This window comes from Melozone crissalis, unplaced genomic scaffold (genome assembly GCF_028551555.1).
Source record: "Melozone crissalis strain CALT ecotype California unplaced genomic scaffold, PUWL_Pcris_2 ptg000029l_1, whole genome shotgun sequence".
Classification (NCBI taxonomy): Eukaryota; Metazoa; Chordata; class Aves; order Passeriformes; family Passerellidae; genus Melozone; species Melozone crissalis.
The window spans coordinates 15,776,040-15,799,724 of record NW_026535807.1 but is presented as its reverse complement, the minus strand read 5'-3'; the positions used below and the strand labels follow the sequence as shown (position 1 = coordinate 15,799,724).

Sequence of the window (23,685 nt, the reverse complement as noted above, 5' to 3'; positions counted from 1 at the left end):
CAAGGTGGGGAGGGTTGGCGGAGATATGCAAAGACTCTCAGAACCATTTTGAATGGCCTTGATCAGCCAGGTGGAGACAAACTGCTACAGCTCAGCCTCTGGGGACCAGGGGGCCGGTGGGAAGGACACACAGTGTGCCTGTGTCCATGGGACAGCCGTGGCAGAGCCCTCAGAACAGGTGGCAGAGGTGCTACAAGTGCCTGGCACAAGGTCAGCAGGTGGCTGGCAGTGACCTGGCCCCTCACCCATGGCGTTTCGGGTGCTGGGCCACAGGAATGCTTTGCACACAGGAGTGACCACAGTGTCCCCGGGCTCCTCTCCACCGCAGCGCCTTCCCCAAAGGTTACCTCCAGCCAGAGGCGCATTGTGGGTAATGAGATGCAAATTGATAGCAAGACAATAAGACTGTCTTGTGAGCCCTTCGACAGGGGCCAGTGTTTAAAAGTCAGCCTGATTGCCTCGCTGGCAATTTGCATAGCATTAACCAGAGAGATTTTCTTTTTAAACTTGAACTTTTTTTTTTTCCTAGAGGTCACCTCAAAGTAATTACAGCTCTGGCAGTCGCTTCATGAAAGAGAACTCTGTGGTCGTGGCTGGAGTGTGAGGAGGAGACTTACCCAGAGTGGGGAGTGGGGACACCTCTTCATGGGAACTGGGGTGGGTTTTAGAGTGTGCACTGAGATAATTCAACAAGAGACTCCCACTGGGTGCTGAGCACTGCATCTGCCATGGGAGACACCAGGGCTTGAGTCCCAGCACATGAAAGGGATCAGTCCCCTCTGTTGTTGTGTCCAGTGCAGGTACAACCTCCTCCTGGGCCTCGCCTGCTTTGCTGGGCTGGAAGGGGATAGGGTAACCATGTTGCCCACTTGGGATGCTGTGGTGAAGCATGTTGGGAGAACCAAGCCCTGGGGTGTTTGCACCTTCTCCTTCTCCACAGTTCAGTTCAAGGGGGGATTCCAAGCTTTTTTCTTTGAAGTCATGGTAAAAGTGACTGGAGACCTCAGCCAAGGATTCTACAGGAGAGTAGTGTCAGGCTGCTGGGAGCACTGTGGCTACTCTGCTCTAACCTAGGCCATTTACTTTGACAGTTTAATTCTTTGCATTTAAAGTTGGCAGGTGTCCCTTAGTCTTGCAGTTGGACAAGATGATTACCTCAGGTCACTTCCACCTGAACTGTTCTGTTCTGTTCTACTCTACTTCTCTGTACTCTGGTTTTTAGCAGGTTGATTGCTTAGTGCAGATCTTTGTAACCCACTTGGTTTGACCAAGGTGAGGAGCAGTGCTTTCCCTGGCAGCTCTGCCAGCAGCCCTGAGGAGCAGCTTGGAGCAGCTTGGAGGGAGATGGGGCTGCCCAGGCGTGAGCTCTGCAGAGGCTCAGCTACGCTGCTGCAAATACAGAGCCAGGCAGTGCTCTGACAGAGCACCTCTCATTACAGGGCTCTCCTCAGACACCAAGCACATGCTCCGTGCTCAGCCACCCCGTGTGGCCATGGGATGGTTGGTCCAGATGGTGTCTGTAGGGTGGTTGGGCTCCGCTGCCGGCTGTGCCGCGGTCCCTGCGAGGCGGCACATCCCTGCCGTGGGAGGCAGCGAGTCGGGGTGGTGATGGGTTGGAAGAGCCAGCTGGACAATTTTATCACCATTAATATCATTTGTAGTTATGCAGGCAATGGCTATGATACAAATAATTAAATCTCATGCTTCACAGCATCAGCTGATGGCTTGCTGCAGTCAGGAGTGAATCTCCTACGCAGAGCGCACGCGACTGATTAACTCTGTTAGAGGGCTTGGTTTAGATCTCCTTCCTCTGGCTTGTTCCTCAGCTTCCTCCCTCCTGGCTGCAGCTGTGAGGCTCAGCACCAGGACATCCCTTCCTCCTCCTTCACAAAAGCCCTGCTGTATTAGGATGCTGGAGATGCTCAGAGGAGATGCCATTCCTGCTCCTGCTGCCTGGGCTGCAGGTAAATCTGCCTGCTGGGGCATCCTCTGCTCTTGCTCAGGACCTTCAGGCCATGTGCTCATTTTCCTCCCACCTTCTGGCAGCCCTTAGATCCTGAATCCTTGGGATCTTTCTCTCTGGACTGCCACAAAGCACCAATCATCTCCTGCCAAACCAGTGTGTGGCCATGACCTCATCTCACAAAGTTCTTCAGCCTCCTCCTCCTCCTCCTTGTCATCACCTGGAGAGGTTCCATTCTCCAGGCTGAAGCCAGCTGGACACACACACATCCTTTCCTTTCTCTGTGGCATCATTTTGCCTGTCTTTTAGCAGATTATTGGAGATGTTTGCCTGAGAGCAGAGCTCTCAAAACTCTTCTGGGTTTGTCGGCATCTCTGGCACTCTTGATGTCTTCTCCATTCCCTGAGCAGCCCCTTTCAAGGACAGTATCCCAGCCAAGCCTGGAAGGATGAGGATCAGCAGTGTGATAGCACCAGGTTATTGACCAACACTCTCAGCAGGTCACTGTGGCACTGTTCCTTCTTAGCTGGGAACAGCAGAGCTGTTCCTGTGACTCTGTGCCTCATCAAGGGAATCAGGGTGGGAAAACTGAGCAGAGAATATTTTTATATTTTTCCTTCTAAGTTTTTTTTCCTCTTTCCCTCTTTTTTTTTTCCATTCCTAAAGATTGAGTATAATCAGAGCTAATCAGAAAATTATGAGCTGTCTGATTGCTGATTAGATTCCTAATGTTAATATAGTCAAGAAGCCTCTCTTAGTGTTGTATTTTAAGGGAAGTGTAAAAATAACATCTTAGAAGGAGCAAGGCAGAGCGGCTGGAGCAGCAGGAAACCCTGCACTGGCAAAGGAGAGCAGGGTTTCACCACTGGCAAGAATTCAGGCCAGCAGAGAGGGAAGGGACAGGACCTGTCAGAACTGTACCCAGGTGTGAATGGGCTGCAGAGCCTGGGAGGAAGAGCATAAACCAGCTCTTCCCACAGGTTAGTCCTTGAGCACACCCAAACCTGAGAATTTTGCTGCTGAGCTCTGGAAGAAGGCATGCAGCTTGCTTGTTTCCCTTCCCAACAAAGAGAATTTTCGCAGATTATTTAGTTCATGCATCTCCCAGCATCATGGCCCTCCTCACCTGCCAGGGTCAGCCTCAGGTGATGGGTGAAGGGAGTCTGGGATGTGCCCAACACCCCTGAGTGGGACCTGCAGAGACTTGCTGATAGTGGTGGAACCCTCCTTGCCCAAAAGGCAGGGCTGAGATACCCTCTGGGGTGCTGGTGAGCACAGAGAGGGTGCTCCTGATCCTGGTGGGATTTGAGGGAAATCCTTGTCTGCTTGTGCTTGGCTGAGCCACTGCAAAAATCTTCTGAGCCTTCCAGAAGCAGATTTAGAGGGCAAGACACTGCATGGTGCTGGCCCAGGACTGAGGTTTTGCCCTTTGTCTGTGTTCAAGCACTGAGGATCAATCCATGGGGCTGATGCCTTGAGCAGTGCAGTGCAGCTGCCAGCCCTTTCCTCCACAGGCCCCAGCAGCAGCAGCAGCAGCTCAGCACTAACTCTGAGGCTGAATGCAGGTATTATGTTCTGGCACACCAATGTTCCTGTTAATAAGCTCCTCACCATTCACGGGGTGTTTTACTTTGATTCATCCCAACGGCAGTGCTTTATAATGGACTATATACTGTAATTGTCCCCCATTGTCACCACTTAATAACTTAGTATGATGTTATCGCAGCCATTCGCAGGCTTTTTTGCAAACTTTGATGAATAATATTTTGTTCTTAAGGAATAAAAAAAAATAAATTGAGGGAATGGTGAAAAGAGGCAGAAGTTGGACAGAAGTCTGCTCTAATTGCAGAGTGGGCTCAATAATAGAAATGTCCATAGCATCCAGGCTGCTTTTGTTTCTGAGTCTCTGGGAGCATCCGCTGGGCCAGCCAGGATGGAGCTGCTATTAAATACCATTTATTTTTTAAAACATCTTGATCAGCCAGAATTGGTTCTGTGCTTGGGGAATTTGCTTTGCTTTGCTTGCTCTTGACAAGTCTGAGCTCAGACACAGCAGATGGGATCCATATTCATTTCCACAGGGATGAGGGATGTGATGTCCATGGGGTGATGCTCATGGGGTGGGTACAGGAGCCATGAAATGATGGGCAAGAGAGTGCAAATGTGCATTGCTTCAGCATGGCAGCAGCCTCAACATCTGTCAAGATATTCAAGGAGAACTTTGGGCTCAAGGTGGAGCAGCTGCAGGTAGAAGAGCTGTGCTGGAGGCTGGACAAGCCTTTTCTCCACATTTGAGCTCTCTGGCTGCCTCTCCAGGTTACATGTGCAACATTCCACTAAATATTTGTGGCTCCCAAGCATTTGTCAGCTCTGAATGCTTATGGTACCTGATTCCATGTCTAGCAGGGAAAAGAAAAGTCCAGAAGAGATCAGACCCTGAATATGATGAAAAGAAAGGTGGCTAGGTAGATGCCTGTGCCTGTGTGGGAGGCAGGGGAGGGCTCTTCAGCATCAGGTAGGGACCTAAATGAGTTTTTCCCTGTAACACATGTCCTGACCTTTTTTTAAAAATGAAATCTATTTTATTAATTTTTTTTATCAAATCCGTCTATGAAACATTAAAGATATGACTGTGGAAAAGGTCAAGGAATGTGTAGTTGTTGAAAACTTGTTCCACTTGATGGCTTTTCCCTTAGGGAAGCTCCTCCATGCTTTCTCGGTCTTTAAAACAGAAAGTGTCTAGTTGCCTTGAATTTTGGGTTTAACAGAAATAGCAAAACGTGTTCCTGGAGCAGGGCAGTGGAAGGGCACTGCAGGTTTCCCTGAGCAGCTGCTGCATCAGCCCAGCACAGGCACAGGGAAAACCTGAGCTGGGAAGGATCTGTCCCCACAAACACAGACCCCAAAGGAGGGTTGTGGGGTCTCCATCCTGGAGTCAGGAGCCTCAGGGAAGGGAGAGGCTTCTCAGGGGCTGTTCTGCAGTGAGCAAATGTCTCAGGCAGAATTAATAAAGACAAAGCCTGAGAAAAGTGTGTAGTGGCAAGTTGTCCTGTGCTTTGAGTCCTTCTCCTTGGCCTGGGTCTGTCTTTGTTCCCCATGGGAATGGAAGGCAGTCACACTGCTCCAGGGAAGGAAGCTGAGCTCTCCTCACAGGGGCTTTGTGAGCACCAGCACTTCCCAGCACCACATCTGCCAGGCAGGAGCCTGATTGGCAGTGGGCAATGAGAATTGCTCTCCTTGCACAAACAAAGAGAAGGAACAAAAGAAAGAAATTAAGATCATAAGGGAGTCAGAAGAGGGCCTGTATGAAAGTTCTTTGGGCAAGTTATGTTACTGGTAACATCAGAAGTCTGTGTAAACCAGAAAATAGGGAAGTAGAGTGGATACATCTGCCAGGGGCTGGGCTTGGTGTGGAATACACCCGACCCCCTTACATCCATGGTGGTTGTTCTCTTCTGTTTGGTTCCTTCTTTCATTGTAACTCAGGATTCTGGGCCATAAATGGAGCTTGCTGGGCTGTAAAAATGCAGAGTTGAACAACACTGAAATTTGAGGCTCCAGAAAAGAGAGAATGGGTGAATGGAGGGCAAAAGCAAAGCAGCAACCATCCTGCTCCATCATTATAGCCTGGATTTGTCCAGTGGTCCATAAGCATCAACACAGGGATGGGGACTGAAGGGAAATACTGTGTGAGGATTTGGGGCTTTGAATAAGAAGGCACAGGAGTGGGAAGGCACATTGGGACATCTTGACAAAGAGCAATGAGTCTGAAGAGCTGGAGCTTTGAGCTTTGCCAAAGAGCAGGAGGCTGAAGGGCCAGGAGAGGGGAGTGAGCATCTTGATCTCTAAAAAGGGTGTCCCAATGGGATGAGAGTGGGTCCTGGCAGCCTGGAGGCTGCCCCTTGCCCCACGGACATGCCAGGGGGAGCTGGATGAGTGTTGAGGTCACCGTGAGCTGTCACATTGGGAACAGCCATTTGGTGGCCTCCTGAACTTGCTCCCTTCCACCTCCATGGAACTTCCCCACCTCACCTGGAGCCACTGGGGCTTCTTTGCTGTTTGTCTGAAAGTTTGAGCAAAGCTGGTTCCAAATACTGTCCTGGTTTTTAGAGCAAAATACCACTAAAACGTCCTTTTTGCACTGCAGTTGCCTTTTTTTTGGTGTTAAAAACTGACAGTGTCCACTGCTCTGCTTGTGTTCCTATCACAGAGGCAGTGGAGGCTGAGCAAGTGCTCAGTGTGTCCAACCCCTCTCGGGCTGCAGGACAGTGGCTGATGGCACTGGAGGACACCAGAAAGATGTCACAGTGTCCCTGGAGGGCTTCAAGCGGGGAAGTTCTGTGGGTTTGCCGGGGTTGTGAGGTGGGTGGTGGTGCTCTGGGGCACCCACTGGGAATTAGTGCACGCTGCAAAGCTGCCTTAGCCCAGAAACAGAGAGCAGAGGAGCTGTGGCAGCCCCGGGGGTGCCGCACGGAAATCCCCGCGCAGCAGCAGCGGATAATGAACGAGCGCTTTTTAAAGCTCGCACATCACAGCGCAGCCAGAGGTGATGCCTTAAAATAAATCGATTGTAAGTGGTTTCCAGTGCAAACTTCCAACAGCCTCTGCTTGAGTGAAAGGCAGAGAGCTAAAGGGGAGGATTTCAAAGGCAAGAAAGGCTTCATGCCCATGGAGCAGGGAGTCAGGGGCCTGCCAGGATGCAAGCTGCATTTTGGGTTTTCAGGGATGCCCTCCTGCATCTCACAGGAGCTTCTGTGTTGTTGACACCATGTGGGGAACCACAGGGAAGCGTGAGCCACTCCTTGAACAACTTCTCATCTTCATGTGGAACTTATTTGTCCAAAATACGCAAGGATAATGATAAGGAAGGATTTATTTTTTTCTTTGAAGACTCTGGCTTCTAAGACCTGGCCAGGCAAATTCCTCCTTCTCCTGCCCGAGTGACAAGCTATATCACTTCCTTTTTTTTCCTTTATTTTTAAAAAACCCTGTTTCCTCCAAGCTCTAAGTAAAATTGATTTTTAAGTGCAACTATCTCTTATAATTGCTGCTGAAACGCCTTGTGGTTATTGTAATGGATTTTGAACTGTGACAAGCCCTTCTTGATGATCGTAGCAGGAGGTCCACAGGATATTTGAGTGTGGTTTAGGGAGCACTGTTTGTTTGAATATTTGGAGTATATTTGGGAGGAGATGGGACTGGACCAGTGGGCTGAGATTGAGACTGACATTCTGGCCCTTCCGCCACTGCGGAAGCTGAGCCTGCCCTGGGACCCCCTGCCAGAAGGGACCATCTCCAAAAATCCTTTGTAGGAGCCATGTCCCTCCAGTCACCCATCCCATGGGAGCCACAGCACACTGGCATGGGGGGAAAGGAGATGGAAGGAGCCCAGGGCAGCACCATCTCCTCCTCCACAGCTTGGTGAAATGCCAGCTGTCACATTTCCCAGCTCTGACCTTCCAGCAAATGCATCTTGACCTGAATTATTTCTAGTCATCTGAAACTTTATTGTGCAGCTAGCAGCTGCTTGTCACCCAGCAGGAGAGTCCCCAAGCCCTTCCAGTCGTGGCAGAGCTCTGGCAGATGCACTGCACCGTGCCAGGACGCAGTGTTTGTGCCCAGCAGCTCACCTGCCCTGTCCCTGCTGCTGGCAGGACCCTGGCAAAGCAGCTGTGGGCAGCAGCTTTTAGCCTGGCAGCCCACCCCTGAGGGGCTTGGATTGGGAGGGACAGCCCTGACACTGCTGGGGCACATCTGTCCCACCCACAACCAAAACCAACTCTGGAGTGACATTTCTCTGGTGGTTTGTATCTATCACCCCTCTGGGATGCTGCTGGCATGCCCCAGCTCTTCAGCACCTCCTGGGAGGCAGCCACCAAGATTCCAGCTTCATCCCAAGAGGGACTTTGTTTCTTTGACAGCCAGAATTTTAGACTTTTACTGGTCTGACTGCTGTGGAAATGGTAGGAACAGACTGGCCTTTCTCTGCCTTGCTCATCTTGTAAGCTGGTGCTCCAAAAGAGAGTGAGAGGTGTGAAATGAGCACCATTTAAAGTGCTGGGCATGGACAGCTTGGAGAACTGTGCTGCCACAGGGCAGCTCAATACTCCTGCTTGGCTCTCCTCTGGCTGAATGCTGGGATCCCAGAGCAGAGGTCCCTGCTTTCCTCTCCATCAGCTACAGAAGCTGCTAAAGGCTACTGTGATTGCAAATGAGTGGCAAAGGGGATGGAGGAAAAGGATTTTTCTCATATTCTGAGCAGGCAAGTGTGCCTGGTTTGGCTTCCCAAGGGACCTCCTGCATCCCAAAGCCTGACAGCAGCACATTCCAGCGGGACTTGAGCATGATGATATTTAGCAGTACTGTTTAAAGCCATCTCTAATGGAAGAGCAAGGTTTGCTGCCATATGTCCAGGGTGAAAGGCAGGAGCATGCAGGATGAGGCAATGCCAGTGTGGCCAAATGCTCCTTCTGCTGACTCCGCTCAGGAGAGGGACAGTGAGAGAGGCCAAGCCTGCCTGCACCTGTTCCTGGCCTCATCTCTCCATCCTGCCTCCCACAGCTCTGCCTCACTGCTGAGGGAGGTGGGGACAGATCCTGCACCCTGGTGTGAGCCCTTCCTCCCCCAGGAGGGATGGGGCAGGAGCCAAGGAAGGGCTGAGCAGCTGAGCTGAGGTTTTGCTATTGTTGGTCCCCAGGGCCAAATGTCCCCTGGGTTTGCAGGGCACAGTGCCCCTGCCCTTCTCCTCCTCCCCTCCTGGTGACGGGGAGCAGGGGCAGAGCTGCTCTCTGTCTGTGATTTTGGAAAGCAAGGATCCAGCCTCATGGAGCACAGGAACTCCAGGAGAAGGGTGACAGAGAGAGGCTTTTCTGCAAGGGGAGCAGAGCTGAAGAGAGCACCAGGCACAGTTTGTGCTGCAGGGTGCCTGGTTCTCTGCACTGTCCTTTTGCCCTTGGTGCTTTGCTCTTTGTGGAAAGTTAAGCCCTTCTGGAGACCTGAGCAATATTTTGATGTAGGAGAAACACCCTGAGCAGCAACACTCTCCTCACCATCTCTGCAAAGACATTGGTACCTCTCTTCTTGGGATACTTCACTCCTCCCCTCCATGTGCTTGTTGGGATGGTGGAAGGAGAAACAAGAAATGCTGACAGGTGAATAAGAACCACATGCTGCAGGCCTGCAGAGCCTGAGTTACTGAGGTGCTCAGTAAAATGATGGAAGTTGTGGCTCTGGGGCTCATCCCAGGCCCCCAGTGCCAGATGCTGGCTGTGCCACTGCCCCATATGGGGTCTGCAGCAGTTCTGGCTCTTGTTTAGCTCCAGCTCTGCACTTGTGACCTCACTGCTGGCAGGGCTGGCTCTGCAGAGGTGTCCCTGCTCCCTGCCCTGCCAGACCCCAGCAATGAACACCAGCTGGTGCAGAACCGAGGTCTGGGAGCCCTTGGAGGATTTCCCACGTGCTCTTTGCTCTTCCCTGGGGCTTTACTTGCCCTCCCATGAGCAGAACATTAGCAGCCAGTGCTGGCTGCAGCCCCATCCTCCCTCATGCCCAGGCTGGATCCAGGTGCAAGGAGGGAGAGATGGGCTCTATCCATCCCTCTCCTCCTGCACAGCCAGGGGAGTTATTGACAAACAAGTTAGTGCTTTGGAAGAAAAATGCCGCAGCATATTTGAAGCTGCCTCCGTGATCAATACAGAGCCGTGGCTGAGCCTGCTGCTGACTGGATTTCAGATGATGGCTGGGGGGGTAATAAGAGCCCTGGGATCAACTGTCTGGGAGATTATTACAGGATGAGATGCTTCGCTGCTTTACAGTGTTTACTCAAGATTTATATTCCCTCTGTGTACGTAAGGGGCTGTTGTCTGTTGTCGCTGGTTGATCATTTTTGGATGGTGACGTGCACGCTGTTGGGAGGGTTTGCTTGGGGTGAATTCCCTGAACGTGCTGGGGATGAGGGGGAGGGCTGGGGTGGGGGCACCCTGGAGCTGGTGGCAGGAGATGGCACCATGAGAAAGTGCCCTCTGCCCTGTTGCATGCAGGCAGGGAGGATGGAGACATGTGAAGCACGTGGAATGGGTTTTGACCTTTCCAGGTGCTCTGCAGTAACAGGTGAGGCTTCAGGGTGCCCTGTCCATGGAAGAGGGGCTGGTACCAGAGAAGAGGGCTTGTGCCATCCTCATTCCTTCATTATGGAGGAGGAAGAGCTTCAAAACCAGCTCCTGGGGGATGATCCTGCCCGGGGCTTGAGTTCCTTGGCTTTGTCATGTGTGTTTGATTTCACCTTCTTGCCTTAACCTTTCACCAGCATTTCCCTGCCTGGGAGGAGGGCTGGCAGATGGGATGCTGTGTGGCACTCTATCAGGGCATTTCCCTGCCTGGGAGGAATGCTGCAGGTGGGATGCTGTGTGGCACTCCCCTCCTGGTGGCACAGGGCTGTTTGAATCCCCAGCACAGATCTCCCCTCCCAGCCAGGCACTGAGCTGCAGAAAGTTAATGCAATTCGGAGCCTTGGGCAAGCTCTGTGATGAGGGTGATAAGAGTCTCCCTGAGGGAGTTAAAGCAGGGCTTAGAGCAGGAGTGGCTCTCCCTGGAGCAAACATCCCTAGGCACACACAGCTGCTGCATGATGGGCCATGGCTGGGCTTCCACACTGGCTGTGGGAAGAAGCCAGAACTCCATCCCAGACTGCCTGAGGAGCATCCCCCAGCATCCACATTGGCTTGGGGCACCTGTGTTGAGGCTTGGACACCGGGGTGGCATAGCTGCTGTCACACAGGGCTGCTCAGTCTCCTTCTGCAGAGTGTTTGCTGTAATCCTGTTTTATAAATCCAGCCTTGGTCTTTGGCCTCCCTGAGCTCTGCTCTGCTGCTTCCCAAGTTAAACCCACTGATCTGACTGAGGCAGGAGCAGCCAGGGCATGCTTATAGCCATGGTGGGGCTGGGAGAAGAGATTTACTAAATCATTGGACCAGTTTCCTTTGGAAAGAGTCTGTGTGAAAATATCAGAGCAGTGCAGGATAGCCCCCGGTGTGATGGGGGAGAAGGGGTGGCAAGGAGGAGCTGAGCATCACCCCTGGGTGTCTGCTCCATCAGGGACAATCCTCCAGCATGCTGGCCCATCCAGCAGTGAGGATGCCAACATCAGGGATGGTCCCTGCACTAGAAGGGAGGTCGTGGTCCCTGCCTGTGCCAGCTCTGCTGCCCCAAGTGTTCCCCACTCCCATCAGACCAGCTGTCCCCAAAAGCTGCTGCTGGGGGTGAGCTCATGTGGGTGAGCCGTGCTCAGGGTGGGGTGAGTAGCAAAGTCCTGCAGCAAAGCCAGGGAGAAGCAGCAGCCATGTGTCTGCAGTTGCCATCCTCTGGGCAGACATGGTCACCCAAATTGTTGCCCCTTTTCTTTCCTGCCCATCTTCTGGGAGGAGCTCCTTGGAGAGCTGCTGTGCAGGGCAGGGAGCTGCTGAAGCCCAGCCCTAGTGAGCAGAGAGGGGCTCCATGTGGAATACAAATGAGTGTGGGCACGATAAGCCCGTGCAGCGCCTTCCCCCTCGCTCAGCCCGCTGTCTGTCGGGATCTCCAGACACCAATCCCCTGCAAATCTCCTGCTGGCCTTTCATGACCTTCAGAGTCGTTTCAATTCAGTGTTTTCAGCCTCTAAATCTCCTGTCCTTAGCCCTGGGTGACTTCTGGGGAAAGAAACGTGCTCCTTAAAGTGCCAGGGCCATTTCTGCACCACAGCCTGCTGGAAATCTGCAGGTATTTCACAGCCATGCTTCATTTTTGGTAATTCCTCTATTTTTTGTTGCTGTTTGAACCCCACAATTGACAGCCCCAGGTCTGAAATCTGGAGAGGTTTTGGTGACTGCCCTGTACCCTGCCAGGCTCCCCAGGGCACTGCCTGCCTCCTGGGCATCTCACAGTCCCTGCACGCAGCACACCTTGAGCTGCTCTGATTGATCTGTAACACTTGAAAAATAATGGTTTAATCATTATTAGGGATTAGAAATAATCCTGGAGCTGTATTGATCACAATAACATTATTCATGATGAACTCATTTGGCATTAATGGGGACGTCCTGCAGCAGTGTGTGGCTCCAGGCAGACCCTGGGGAGCTGTCAGTGGGGTTTGGGGGAGCAGCGACAAACCCTGCCCTAACAAACACCTCCAGGAGCTGCTGTCCCACAGAGCCCCCTTGGGGAGGGACCAGTTGTTATTGGCACAATTTTGGAGGATCCTGAATCCAGCAATCCCCCATCCTGTTCCTGAAGCAGCCCATCTCTGGCAGGGCTGGATGGGCTCCCTCCAGCACCAGTCGGGGATGTGACAGGATGGGGCTGCTCCCCTGGGAGCCCCACACTCTGGGTGTGTCCCCTTTGCAGAGGAAGGATGGCAGCCTGCCTGCTCGGCCCCTGTCTCCTCCCAGTCACATCTTGCTCACAGGACTGAAATGTCTAGTGAGGAAAATGTTCCAGGAGCAGCAGCTGGAGGGCTCTGGGGACGCCTCTCCTGGGTGAATAGCCAGTGGCAGCCAGGAGCCAGCGCAGCGCCCTGCTGTGGCTGTGCCATCCTGCTGCAGGCTCCCCCGTTCCTGCTATTTATCAAACAAGAACATCTGGGTTTCCTTTTTTATTTTTTTTAACCAAAATTGTGTCTGGTTTGACTTTGACAAATTGACATTTTCCAGAGGAAAAATATCTTCTGTCGAGGTGTCGTTCCTGGGTGTAGCCGTCCCTTACTGCACCATTTGCAACCCTCCAGGCACTTTGCACAAGGCAATGAATAGTTAAAGATGTCCATAAATCTTACCCCAGCCCGTAATAAACAAACACACTCTTATCAAGTGCAGAAAAATGCATATTTCATCACCACTGCCTTAAACGCAACTCAGAATAAATGCTCGTCTTTAATCAGCCATCTCAATGTATAAACAGAGCACAAAAGCTTGCAGGGGATGAGGTACAGAATTGGGCCACGGATTTTCTAGGCAGCTCTTGGGGGCAGGATATGGCTGTGCAGGTGAGACCATGAAAAACTGCCCTGAAAATTCATATCCCTTGGCTTTTCTGTCCAGCCACGTGTTGTTTCTCATTCCCTTCTGCCTGCCACTGGAGCCATAAGGATTTTGCTTCAATGTTCAGCTGATAGCTGATCTTTCCCCTTGGATGCTGGCCACTGAAAGCAAGCACTTTGATTTAGAAATCAAGATTAAGAGAAAGAGAAAAGATTAAACAGGAAAGTTTCAACCAGTACGTGCTGAGATTATGCAGTGATGGATTCGTGTTTCCCAGCATCTGATAAGAACAAGCTGCATTTTCAGGCTGGGGAGGGCCAGATCTGTGATTTCTTTCACCTTACTTTTGAGTGCCTATGCTTTGCCACGCTCACAGAAATACAGCATCTGCTGCCACAGCCCTGCTCAAGCCACCCTGCCAGGGCTGGCTCTGCCACTGTCCTGCATGGCCAGGGGGGCACTGTGGCACCTCCTTCCCCTGAGCACCCAATTGGAAAGGCTGAGACATTTTGCATCCCTCTGTGCTGGTGGGAGTGCTGGAGAAGCTGGTGACAATGGGGACAGCAGCTGTGACCTGTGGCTGTGCCCAGGGCTCCTATGTGTGGGTGCTCTTATAGCTCTTATGGGAAATAATTTCCCAGGGATATCACTGGACTTCTCTGCTGCTCCTGTGGGCTCCCACCAGCCTGCCACATCCCTGATGAGCAAAGGAATGCTTTTCTGTCCTGGGATTTGTGGTTCATGGTGTGGAAGTCGTGTGTGTAGCACTGGGAATCTTGAGTTCGTTATGTGGATCTCTGTGGTGCTGCCCAGGCAGTGATTTGGGGTTGTTATTTCACCCAGGATGTCAGTGCTCCTTCCTCCTCCAGCCAGTTCAGTGTGTGAAAATAGCCCAGGCTCACCTCTCTCCTCATGCTCTGACTGCCAGCACCACCTGCATGGAGCAGAGCATGTCCATCCCCCTCCAGGGAAATATTTCTGCAGGGAATGAGGAGCAGGTGAGGCAGGAGCCTGTGCTGTAGGGTACCTCTTCCCTTGCTCTGTGTCCCACTGACTCTCCAGGGAGCCCTCTGGGGACTGCAGCAGCCTGGAAACCCTCATGGCCTGTTAGCCTGGTACAGACTGGCCCCTGGGGCTGGGAGCTGGCAGTGTGCATCCCCTGGGAGCCTTGCACAGCTCATGGCTGGTGGGAGGCAGGCTGTGCTGAGTGTGGCCAGACATAAACCTCGTGCCTCTGTTAGCAGTGAGTGTCCTGCACCCAGGGCTCTGGGTGGCCCTGGACTCTGTGGGCTGGCTCAGGACACTGGAATGCCTCCTGCTGGCTTTTGGTGCTGATCAGGATGTGCAGCTCTGGCAGGCAGCTCCCCAGGCAGTGCCCACAAACCAGGGTGCCTGGGGCTGCTCATTTTGTTCTTGGCTTTATTTTCTTTGTGATATGGAGAGGATCCTGTAGAAAGCCTGGAGCTCTCACCCTGTTTATCCCCTTTGATTCCACAAAAGGCCAGATTGCAGCTTCTTCCAGGCACTGCAGTACCCCAGGGGCTGCCCAGTCTCCAGTCCTGCCCTGCTGCACCCTCTGTGCTGGTGAGGGGTCTCATGGCTGAGCATCCAGTGAGGGTGCCCTGGTGCTGAGCATCACCCCATCCTGCTTCTGGCAAATAAATCCTGCTTCCTCTGGTTACCCCAGTGTGGCCATGGGGTACAGAGGGGTTAAATGTGGGTGGGCAGCACATTGCACCTCAGGGCCCCAGCACTGGGGCATTTTGAGGGGATTTTGAGGGGATTTTTGAAGAGTCTGCCTGTTTGCTCTGAAGAGTCTGAAGAGTCTCTCTGTTTGCTGTGCACAGAGCTGGGAGCTGTCAGTACAGAGAGCTGGGCTCAGCCCTTGCCCTGTACAACACGAGCCTGCCCTGCTCCAGCTGCCAGGCTGCAGTGCCTCAGCCCTGAGGAGTTCAAATGGCAGCAGTTCCCCTGGAGATACTGGCTTGGCCCAGGAAGGGCAGGAGCAAGCAGGACAAACTGGCTCCCTGTCCCTGGAACCCCCTCCCGGGCTGCTGCCGACCGTGCCTCCTGCTGCCCCCTTGCCCGTGCAGCAGAGGGGTGCCAGGGTGCTGCAGGAATCCCCAGGCAGGGATGCTGGGCACTGTGGTGGCACTGTGCTCCTGGGCTGGAGTGGGCAATGCCTGGCTGCTCTTGCTTCCCCTGGGCTCATTCCTCCTCTCCCACTTGTTTTGCAGAGACTTGCCAACGCGGCGGAGAAATTCCAGAAGGCTCACCACTGGCAGGACAACATCCGGGTAAGGCTCCATGGCACCCCAGCCCTGCCCCCTGTGCCAGGGCAGCCACTGTGCCATCCCTCCCTGCCCACTTTCTTGTCCCCTCCGTGAGTCACCGCTGGCTGTGCCGTGCCCCAGCCCCAGCGCCTGCCACGCTAATGAGAGCAAATGAAGCGATTTGGAGCTCGTTTGCAGCCTGGAACACACGGCGAGGAGAAGGCAGGAGGTGAAGGTCGAAGGGACAGCTCAGCAGTGAGGGGTGGGGGCTGAGGATGCTCCTGCTCTCCCCAGCTCTGGCACCGCTGGGTTCGGTGCTGGGGGGCTGGCACGGGGTGACAGCAGCGGTGGCTCAGCTGTGGCACATGCCAGCAGTTGCGGTGGGGGCTGCTCCTGGGGAAGGAGCAATCTGGGCTGGGAGAGGGAAGACGCGGGTTTAATGATTGCATTTGACTTTGTAATTCTGGCGGTGATAGCACTCAGCAGGAACCTGAAGGATTCTGTCTGGAAATGCTCTCAAATTATAACCATAATACAAAAGGAAGGAAAGATTGTTTTTCTCCCAGTGCAAATGGAGTCTGCAATAAAAAATACTCCTGAGCCACCCAGCCCCTTCCTCTTGGCTAGGATGGCATCCTGCCCAGCCCTGAGGAACCTCCTGTATCCTCTGAGGGGACAGCCTGGGATAGCCCCACTGCCAGGCCAAGCTGCTGTGTTCTGGGGGTATTTCACAGTCTGAGCTGCTGCTGCTGCTCACACAGACCTTCCTGCCATAGGTGATGGTCACCAGGGCTTGCTGGGGAGAGGAAGAGGTGGGAGAAGCAAAGGAGAAGGCAAGGGGTTGACCTGCTTGGCTTTCATTTGCCATGTGGGCAGCGTGGGGTGGAGGCTGGTGGGTGATTCTGTGTCCCAAGGGCACCCAAGGAGCAGGATGAGCTCACAGGGGTCTCCCTGTCTGCATGAAAGCACTGCTGAATTGCTGTCAGCTCTTCCCAAGAGGCCAGGGGAGAGGAGGTGAGGAGGATGATGAGATTTGGTGCAGGCACCTGCGATGCCAATGCCGGTGCCAGACCAGGACCTTGGCTTGGGGCTCCCAAGGAAAGCTCAGAGAAGTGCAGGGCATCTTCATCCCTAGAGTTTACCCAGTCTCACATGTCCTCCAGGGTCAGGAAACATCCCTGAGCAGCACCTGAAGCTGGACTGTGGGTACCCCAGGGACACTGTAGTTGTCCTGTACCCACCATGCTGGGCTGGCACGCAGGGTTGGATGCCTTGTGACCAGGGCATGTGCAGGGTGGGCACAAGGTCACTGCATTTTGTAGCAGTGCTTGGGGCTTTTGCTCATCCTCTGGAACAGAAGGATGGGCTCCTGCTGCAGGGGCTCTCTGCAACCCCACAGAGCTCCTTCTCCAGCCAGACCTGGCTGGCTTCCACTGCCAGGGGAATAACAGCAGGACACAGAACACGCTGGGAAAGGCTGTAGCGCTGGGAAGCTCTTGGCTCATATTGCCATTCACGGCACAAACCTTTCAGAAATCCACTTTCATAGAAAAAAAAATATTTTTAATAGCACTGTTTGCAACCACTTAATCAAGGTAATTAGGAGCGAGTCACCCAGAAACAATGTGCAGTGATGCGTCACCGCAGAGCTCGGCGTTGCTTTATCAGGACAGCCCAGGCCTGCCTGGGACACTTGATGGACTGGTCCAGCTCTGTGCACAGCCCCCAGGGTGCTGGGCATCATCCCTGCCTGCCTCAGAGCTGCCTGCAGCAGCCCCAGCTCCTGAGCAGAGCAGAGGGATGGAGGGGCTTTGGGGCTGAGCCTCCTTTTCCTGCCCTTTATCCTGGAGATGGATGGGCGGGGTGAGAGCCGAGTGCCAGCACCGCTGACCCTGGCTCTGCAGCTGCCCCCACAGCAGGCAGGAAAGGGGCAGCAGCACAGCATCCCAGCTCCTCCTCTCCTCCCTTCCCACCGGCAGCTCGTTCCTGCTGGCTGCAGCTCTCCCCTGCTCTCCCAGCGTGTCTGTCCTCGCCCCGCGCCGGAGTCGGTGACAGATTGAGGCAGGCGCGGTTATTTCTGTGTTTCCATCCAAAGGCGCCGGCAGATGCTGAGTGTTTGCACTGCATTAGTGCTAATGGCAGCCCCATTAAACCTCACTGCAGATGGGTTGCTATGGAAGTCCAGGGGAAAATGAAGCAGGAGCAAGAGCCTGAGCGGCTGGGAGCTGCTGCCAGCCATCACTCACGAGCCGTCTCTACGGGGAAAGTTCCTTTTCCTTTGCTGTTTTCTGGTTTCCTTGCTTTTTTCCAGCTACATGCCAGCCAAGCTGGCCTTTCTGGAGCTGAGTTCAGCCTCCCACCTCAAGAGGCTTTGCAAAGTGCCTCCCTGTTCCCTAAACAATCCCTTCCTCCTGTCCTGCTTCATCCCTGCTCCCTGTGCTCGTCCACCCTCATGTCTACCAGCTGTGCCAAGCTGGGGTTGTGTCCCCAAATCAATTCTGGATATGGGGCCATTTTCCTTGGTCAAAAGTAGCCTTGGCCCCAAGGTCACCCATATTCTGAGGACCCTCATGAGTTCCTTCAGGCTTGGTTTACCCCAGGACTAGGTGGCAGCTCAGAGTGGCATGGTGGGCAGGGATGTGGGGAAGGGTGTGGGGAGAGATTGTGTCCTTCCCTGCCTGCACTGTGGGGGTCTCTCAGGGATGCACATTCACCCTCTGGAGAAGGCTGGGAGAGCTCTGGAAAGGTGAGAGCTGGGTTCTATAGCCAGACTGGGCTCCCCCCAAGGAACATGGCAACCACCTGGCACTGGCATGGTGGGAAACCACAGAAAATTCCCCTTTGCAGTGGCCTGGCCTACCAGTTTTCCCAGTGAGAATCTTCTGGCCTACAGGCTTCCATTCAGAGATCCACTGGGATAGTCTGGCTCCACTCCATACAGAGTTTGTCCTTCAAGGCACATCAGGGCTGGCCCCTGCTCTGGATGCCCCCAGTTCTGGCTGTGGCAGTGGTTCTGAGCCTGCCCTGTGCTGACCACCCCAGCAGCAAACAGAGGTGCCAGGACTCCAGCACACCCTGCAATGCAGCTTTCAGGTTTCCATCCTCTGCTTGCTGCCCTGCTTGGGCAAGGGTCCTGCAGAAGTAGAAGTAGCTATAAAAATGCTGAAAGGTCATGCTGAGTTTTTTGCTGCCATCCTTTGTATCCATCCTCGCTGACAAGTTGCCGTGTGGCCTGTCAGACATCCCAGCCAGCTCCATGTTCTCCCAGCTCTTTTCCATTTGGGTGCTCTGCTTTCCTCCCAAGTTTTCCTTGGGTTCTTTTCCAGACCTTCAGCCCCATCCCAGCAGCATCAGCAGGGTCTCAGGTGTCCCACACTCACACAGTGTGTGGGAGTGGAGGCTGCTATCAGAGGTGCAGATCTGCACTGCCGGCCACAGAATGCATCCCAGGCCAACATCACCATCATCATCATCATCATCATCACCATGTGTAGGTGTGCTGGGGCTGCCAGAGCTATTTGTGCCTTTAGGGGACCCTCCAGTGCTGCAGAGATCCATCCCCTCGTTTATGTGTGCTTGGCAGGATTACATAAATTGCCTTTAAAAGTTGACTTCTTTATAAGCCATTTTCTGCTTCATAAAATGTTTATTACTGTTGTTTTTCTCCCAGTCTCCTTCCTCGCTGCATTTTCCATCACTATACTGGGAAGCTCCCCTCTTCCTCTGCCTGCTGCCCCTCTGCCTCTCACCTCTCCCCACCTTGTGATGTTGGAAAAGGCCCTTGGAAGGGTCAGAGCCCAGCGGGCCCTTTTTCCTTGGAAAAGAAAAATAGCCATACATTAAGCTGTGCATGTAGGAGCTGCTGGGGACAGGGTTTAACCACGGGGTGGTTCTGGGGAGTGGTGACATTTGTGGAGGTGGCAGGGGCATCACAAGTGCTGGACAGCCCCATGCTGCTGCCTCCATCTGTAACCCCTGCCTGCAAGCACATGAGGAATAACAAAGTCCAGATAATTTCAAGCTCCATTAGAAATGAAACTCCAGGGAAAAGGGGATTGCTGTTTGCCAAATGGGGATGGACAGGAGCAATAACAGGGACTGTGCTCCTGCCTGCCCAGGAAAGGTGCAGGATAAAGCAGGGATACATGGCAGCATGGCTGGGTACCCAGCCACGGCCACACAGCCCTGGGAGCTGCATCCCTCTGATCCCTCTGTAGGAAAAGCAAGGCAACCCCAACCAAGGGAAGAATGACAAGGAGGACTCCACTGATATCAGAAGGCTAATTAATTACTTTATTATACTATATTATTCTATATTGCACTACATGTAAACTGAATCTGCACAAGCACTCAACTGCACTGAACAAAACCTTGTGACTGTCTGCTGACTGACAATCTGGACACACTCCTGGCCCTGACAGGCCAAGGAAACAAAACACCATCACTCTGGGTAAACAATCTCCATATTGCATTCTACTTTGGCACAACACAGGAGCAGAGAATGAGATAAGAATTGTTTTTTTCTTCCTCACTGCGATTCCCAGAAAATATCCTTGGGAAGTTGTGCCTTGCTTTTCTCTGTGAAGAGAAATGCAGCCACATCCCTCTAGGTGCAGGATCCTGCTGCTCCACCCAGCACTGCTGGGTGTGTGTCTGTGGGGGAGCAGCAGTTGTACCATGCCATGCCATGCCATGCCATGCCATGCCATGCCATGCCATGCCATGCCATGCATGGGCTCCAGCAGCTGCTCCCATGGACTGGGCACAGCCATGCAGTCAGGGCTTTGTGTTCAAAGCAGCAGCAGAAGGACGAGCGCCAGCTCCTTATCCTCCTTTCATTTTTCTCCTCCTTTAATTACAGATCCTACTTATCAGCTGAGAACAGAAAGATTGTCACCGTAACCTTGCACTTGCCCTTGTAGAAGGTTTACCTAAAAAGTTAGAAAATAAAATCAAATACTCTAATTTGCAGTCGTCTTGCCATTTCAAACCCAGTTTTCATTACAGCACAGAAAGTGCATTGAAGCTGTGTTTATAACCCCCTTTTAGATAACAAATCACATTTTCTTTTGGCTGGCGAGTGTGTAGAATTGATATTTTTTTTTTCAGTTTAATGGGTTTGTGTGTTCAGGAATGATCTCCATCAGCTGAGAGTCTTTATTGTGTTTGATATAATGTCAGCTTTCATTACGCTCGGAGAATTACTGTGCTACAGCACCAACCTTGCTCCTGTAGCGCCGGTCTGGCCGAAAAGCAGAACAAGAAAATCATTCACAAAACCCCTGTGTCGGTGCTGTTCCCTCTTAAAAACCAAGGATGGTGCTTGAGGGGGCTTGACCAACCCCCCATTCTGCAAGACCACTGGGCCATCCATGGCTTCTCCATGACTGTGATGGTTTGGGGTTGCTGGCTTTCCTCTCAGTGCTGCTTTCCCTTCCCATCCCATCTCATCCCATCCCATCCCATCCCAGGAAGGGCAGGGGCTCTCCAGCAGCCCCTCTGTGTGTGCTGCCCTCCCTGTGGCACTGGGGTGCAGTGGAGGGGAGCAGCAGCCACGCCTCGCTCGAGGCAGCCTCAGAGGAGCAGGACAGACAGGAGATGCCATGTAAAGAAGAATGGCTGGCGAGGTGTGATCAGATAAAACATCTTCTTGGGGAGATGAAAAAACTGTTGACAGGTCACTTAAATATTTCCCCGGCTCTGTCAGAGAGGCAAGGAGAGGAAATTGCTTTTAAAAAAAAGATGCCAAGGCAGATTATGATGACTGTTTCCACCTGTCCTGGGTAATGCCTAGGGCCCCTGATGGTGGATGGGATGCAGGGAATTCACAGTGCTGCAGGAGAAGGATGGGCCCCACCAGGCCCCTTCTTGGTCTGTCCAGCAGCCTGTGGTGGCTGGGGCTAACCATGAATATTGTCCTCTTCTGGGGACTAGGAAAGGATTCATCATGGGGCATATGGGCAAGAATAGCTCTAGGCAGTGGAAACAAAGGGTCAGCCCCTACCAGCCACAGCCAGGTTTGGCTTGCAGGTAGGAATTTCTCCCAGGAATCCATCCAGCCCCTCTGGAGCCTGTTCCTGGCTGTGGCACTCACCCCAGCCCGTGGCAGGTGTATCAGAAACACTTTCTCTGCTCTGTTGTTCCCCAGCCAGGAGGCTGCTGTGCCCATGGCAGGGCTCAGACACCTCAGGCTGAGCACTCACCTGCTGAGAGCTGCAGCCCCAGCTCCAGCCAGGACCATCTGAGCAGCACACACCAATGCCCAGGGACGGCCAGGAGGGCTTGGCAGGGTGATGCTGTGGTGAGGATGTGTGTGTGTCCCTGCTCATGCTCTGCTCCTGCTGCCCTAGCCCAGGTGTGAGGCTGCAGGAGCTCTGTGACACGCTGCAGGGTGTCTCTGTATGAAAGGTGCAGCTATAAGCAAAAGCTGCTGCTATTTCTGTGTGCTTAACAGTTCAGGGACGTGAAGAAGTACCTGAATACTCGCTGTCCTCTCAAAGTGCTGATGGCAGAGGAAAGGTGGCCTCATGAGCAGAGTCCCCAGTGCTGTATGGGCACACCAGCTCCTGCTTGCTCTCCCCACCCACTGAATTGCCCACGGGTCTGGCCAGGCACAGCTCTGGTCACCTGGCTTATCCCCTCACAGATAAGCTGTGCCCTGGGGTGCTGGTCCTGCCACCAGCTCCATCCAGTGGCTGGAAAACAGGCAGGTGCCAGCTTGGGATCCATCTTTTCTTCCCCACCACCCTCCGAGTTCCCCCTAACTGCCTGAAGGCAAACTGCTGCAGGATTTGGCTCTTCCAGAGCCAATTAAATCTTGAAAGAGATTTGCTGACCACAGGGGTCACCTGTGCTGCTCAGAGGAATGAAGCCCACAGCCCGAGGCTGAGAGGGACCAAAATCAGTGTGCTGCAGCAGGATCTGCCTGCAAAACTGCCTCGGGGAGCTGCAGCATCCCCAGGGCATGTGATTTACAGGGTGACCCTTACAGGACTACAGTGAGCAATCCTGTGGAGTCCTACAGATCCTACAGGTCCTCAGGAGAGGTATTAGCCAGATTAGGTGATTTTACAGGAAAGCTCTACAGGGGAGAGCAAGCCATAGCCCTCCTGCAGTGTCCCTGCCAGCTGTGGGCTCCAGCTGGATGGCTGGAGCAGGGAGCTGAGGTTTTTAGGGTGGTGACAGCTCTGTGTGTGATACAGTTTGACTGTCACCTCGTTAGGTCGCTGACTCGGAGGCTTGGGCCAGCACCCCTCCATCCAGACATCTCCAGGCTGCAGTGAGGTAACAGAACACTGACCTTTTCAGCATTATTTTTAGTTGCTGCAATTGTTTTAGGCAAAAAAAAGATCTGTTTGGATGCTTTTAGAGGGCTGTGTCAGGGGTTGTGGGGGGAGTGCCCCTCACAGGCACCTGTGTGCCCCTCCTTGTCCTGGGCTTTGTCTCATACCTGTTCTGCTGGGGTGTGTCAGGGGTGCAAGAGCAGGGTCCTCCCTTGTGCCACTAGCAAGGCTCCAGCTTGCAGCTCTCCAGAAGGTCACAGCCTGGATTTTTAATCAGCTTTTCGCTTGGTGTTTGGGTGTGAAAACAGTGAAGGTGTGGAGCACAGGGCACCTGGGGAGGGCTCACGGGGCTGAGGAAGGAGCCAGGGTGCCTGGGGAGACTCTGGCCTGCAGCATCCCCAGGGCCACCTCCAGGAGGTGCTACCTGGGTCAAGCCTTGGCCAGGGGCTGCCCAGGAACACTGAGCCACAAGGGTTTGGTGCAGGTGTGGTGGTTCCTTGCTGGAGAAGCCTGGGCCATGGCTGCAGGGACAGCTGCAGATCAGTCTGGGATTGCACTGAGCTCCCAGAGTGTTGCACTGAGGGTTTAGTGTTGCACTGAGAGTTGCACTTTAGGAGCTGAAATAACCCCACACTTACCCACCAGTGACACAGCCAGACAGTGCCATTGTGCAGGTGGCACTTGGCAATTTAGGTACAAGAAGATGGGCAGTGGTTAACACATCCTGGAGCAGCAGCTCCTCCTTGTCAGCCGCCCCTGCAGTGGGAACCAGTGTGTGCTTCCTGCAGAGACAGGGACAATATTTTGCCTTGAAATCCCTTGACGTCTTCACCCCCTTGTTTTCTTTATTGGTATTTATTCTGAAAGGCTCGAGAAATACCAGTGCTATTTACACAGACCTGGTGCTGAGTTTAACATGGACCAGAGGAGGAGAGGATTATGTGAAGAAGGCAAATTTGGTTTTAAAAAAATATTAGGGAGCAGAAATTGTAGGACCCTTTGCTGCCTCTTGGAACACTCATGGCATCTTTTCAGAGCATCTCTGAGGGCTCTCTCCTTCCTTCCTGGAATAGACATAGGCTTCCAAGTGGCCACAGATGCCCTGCCAGCTCCCCCAGTCTCCCTTGGACCCCATGAAAACCCCCAGCATCAGCAGG

The 23,685-nt window shown here is 53.2% G+C and overlaps 1 protein-coding gene across 2 annotated transcripts in view; it reads left to right on the top strand.

Moving 5' to 3' along the window:
* Window positions 1-23,685, top strand: part of CACNA2D2 (calcium voltage-gated channel auxiliary subunit alpha2delta 2) — a 208,630-nt gene that overhangs the window by 151,998 nt on the left and 32,947 nt on the right. For both annotated transcript variants that reach the window (XM_054280705.1, XM_054280704.1), the window contains exon 4: window positions 15,210-15,269. In XM_054280705.1, coding sequence (XP_054136680.1) covers window positions 15,210-15,269 — 60 coding nt within the window. The remainder of the gene's footprint in view (window positions 1-15,209; window positions 15,270-23,685) is intronic.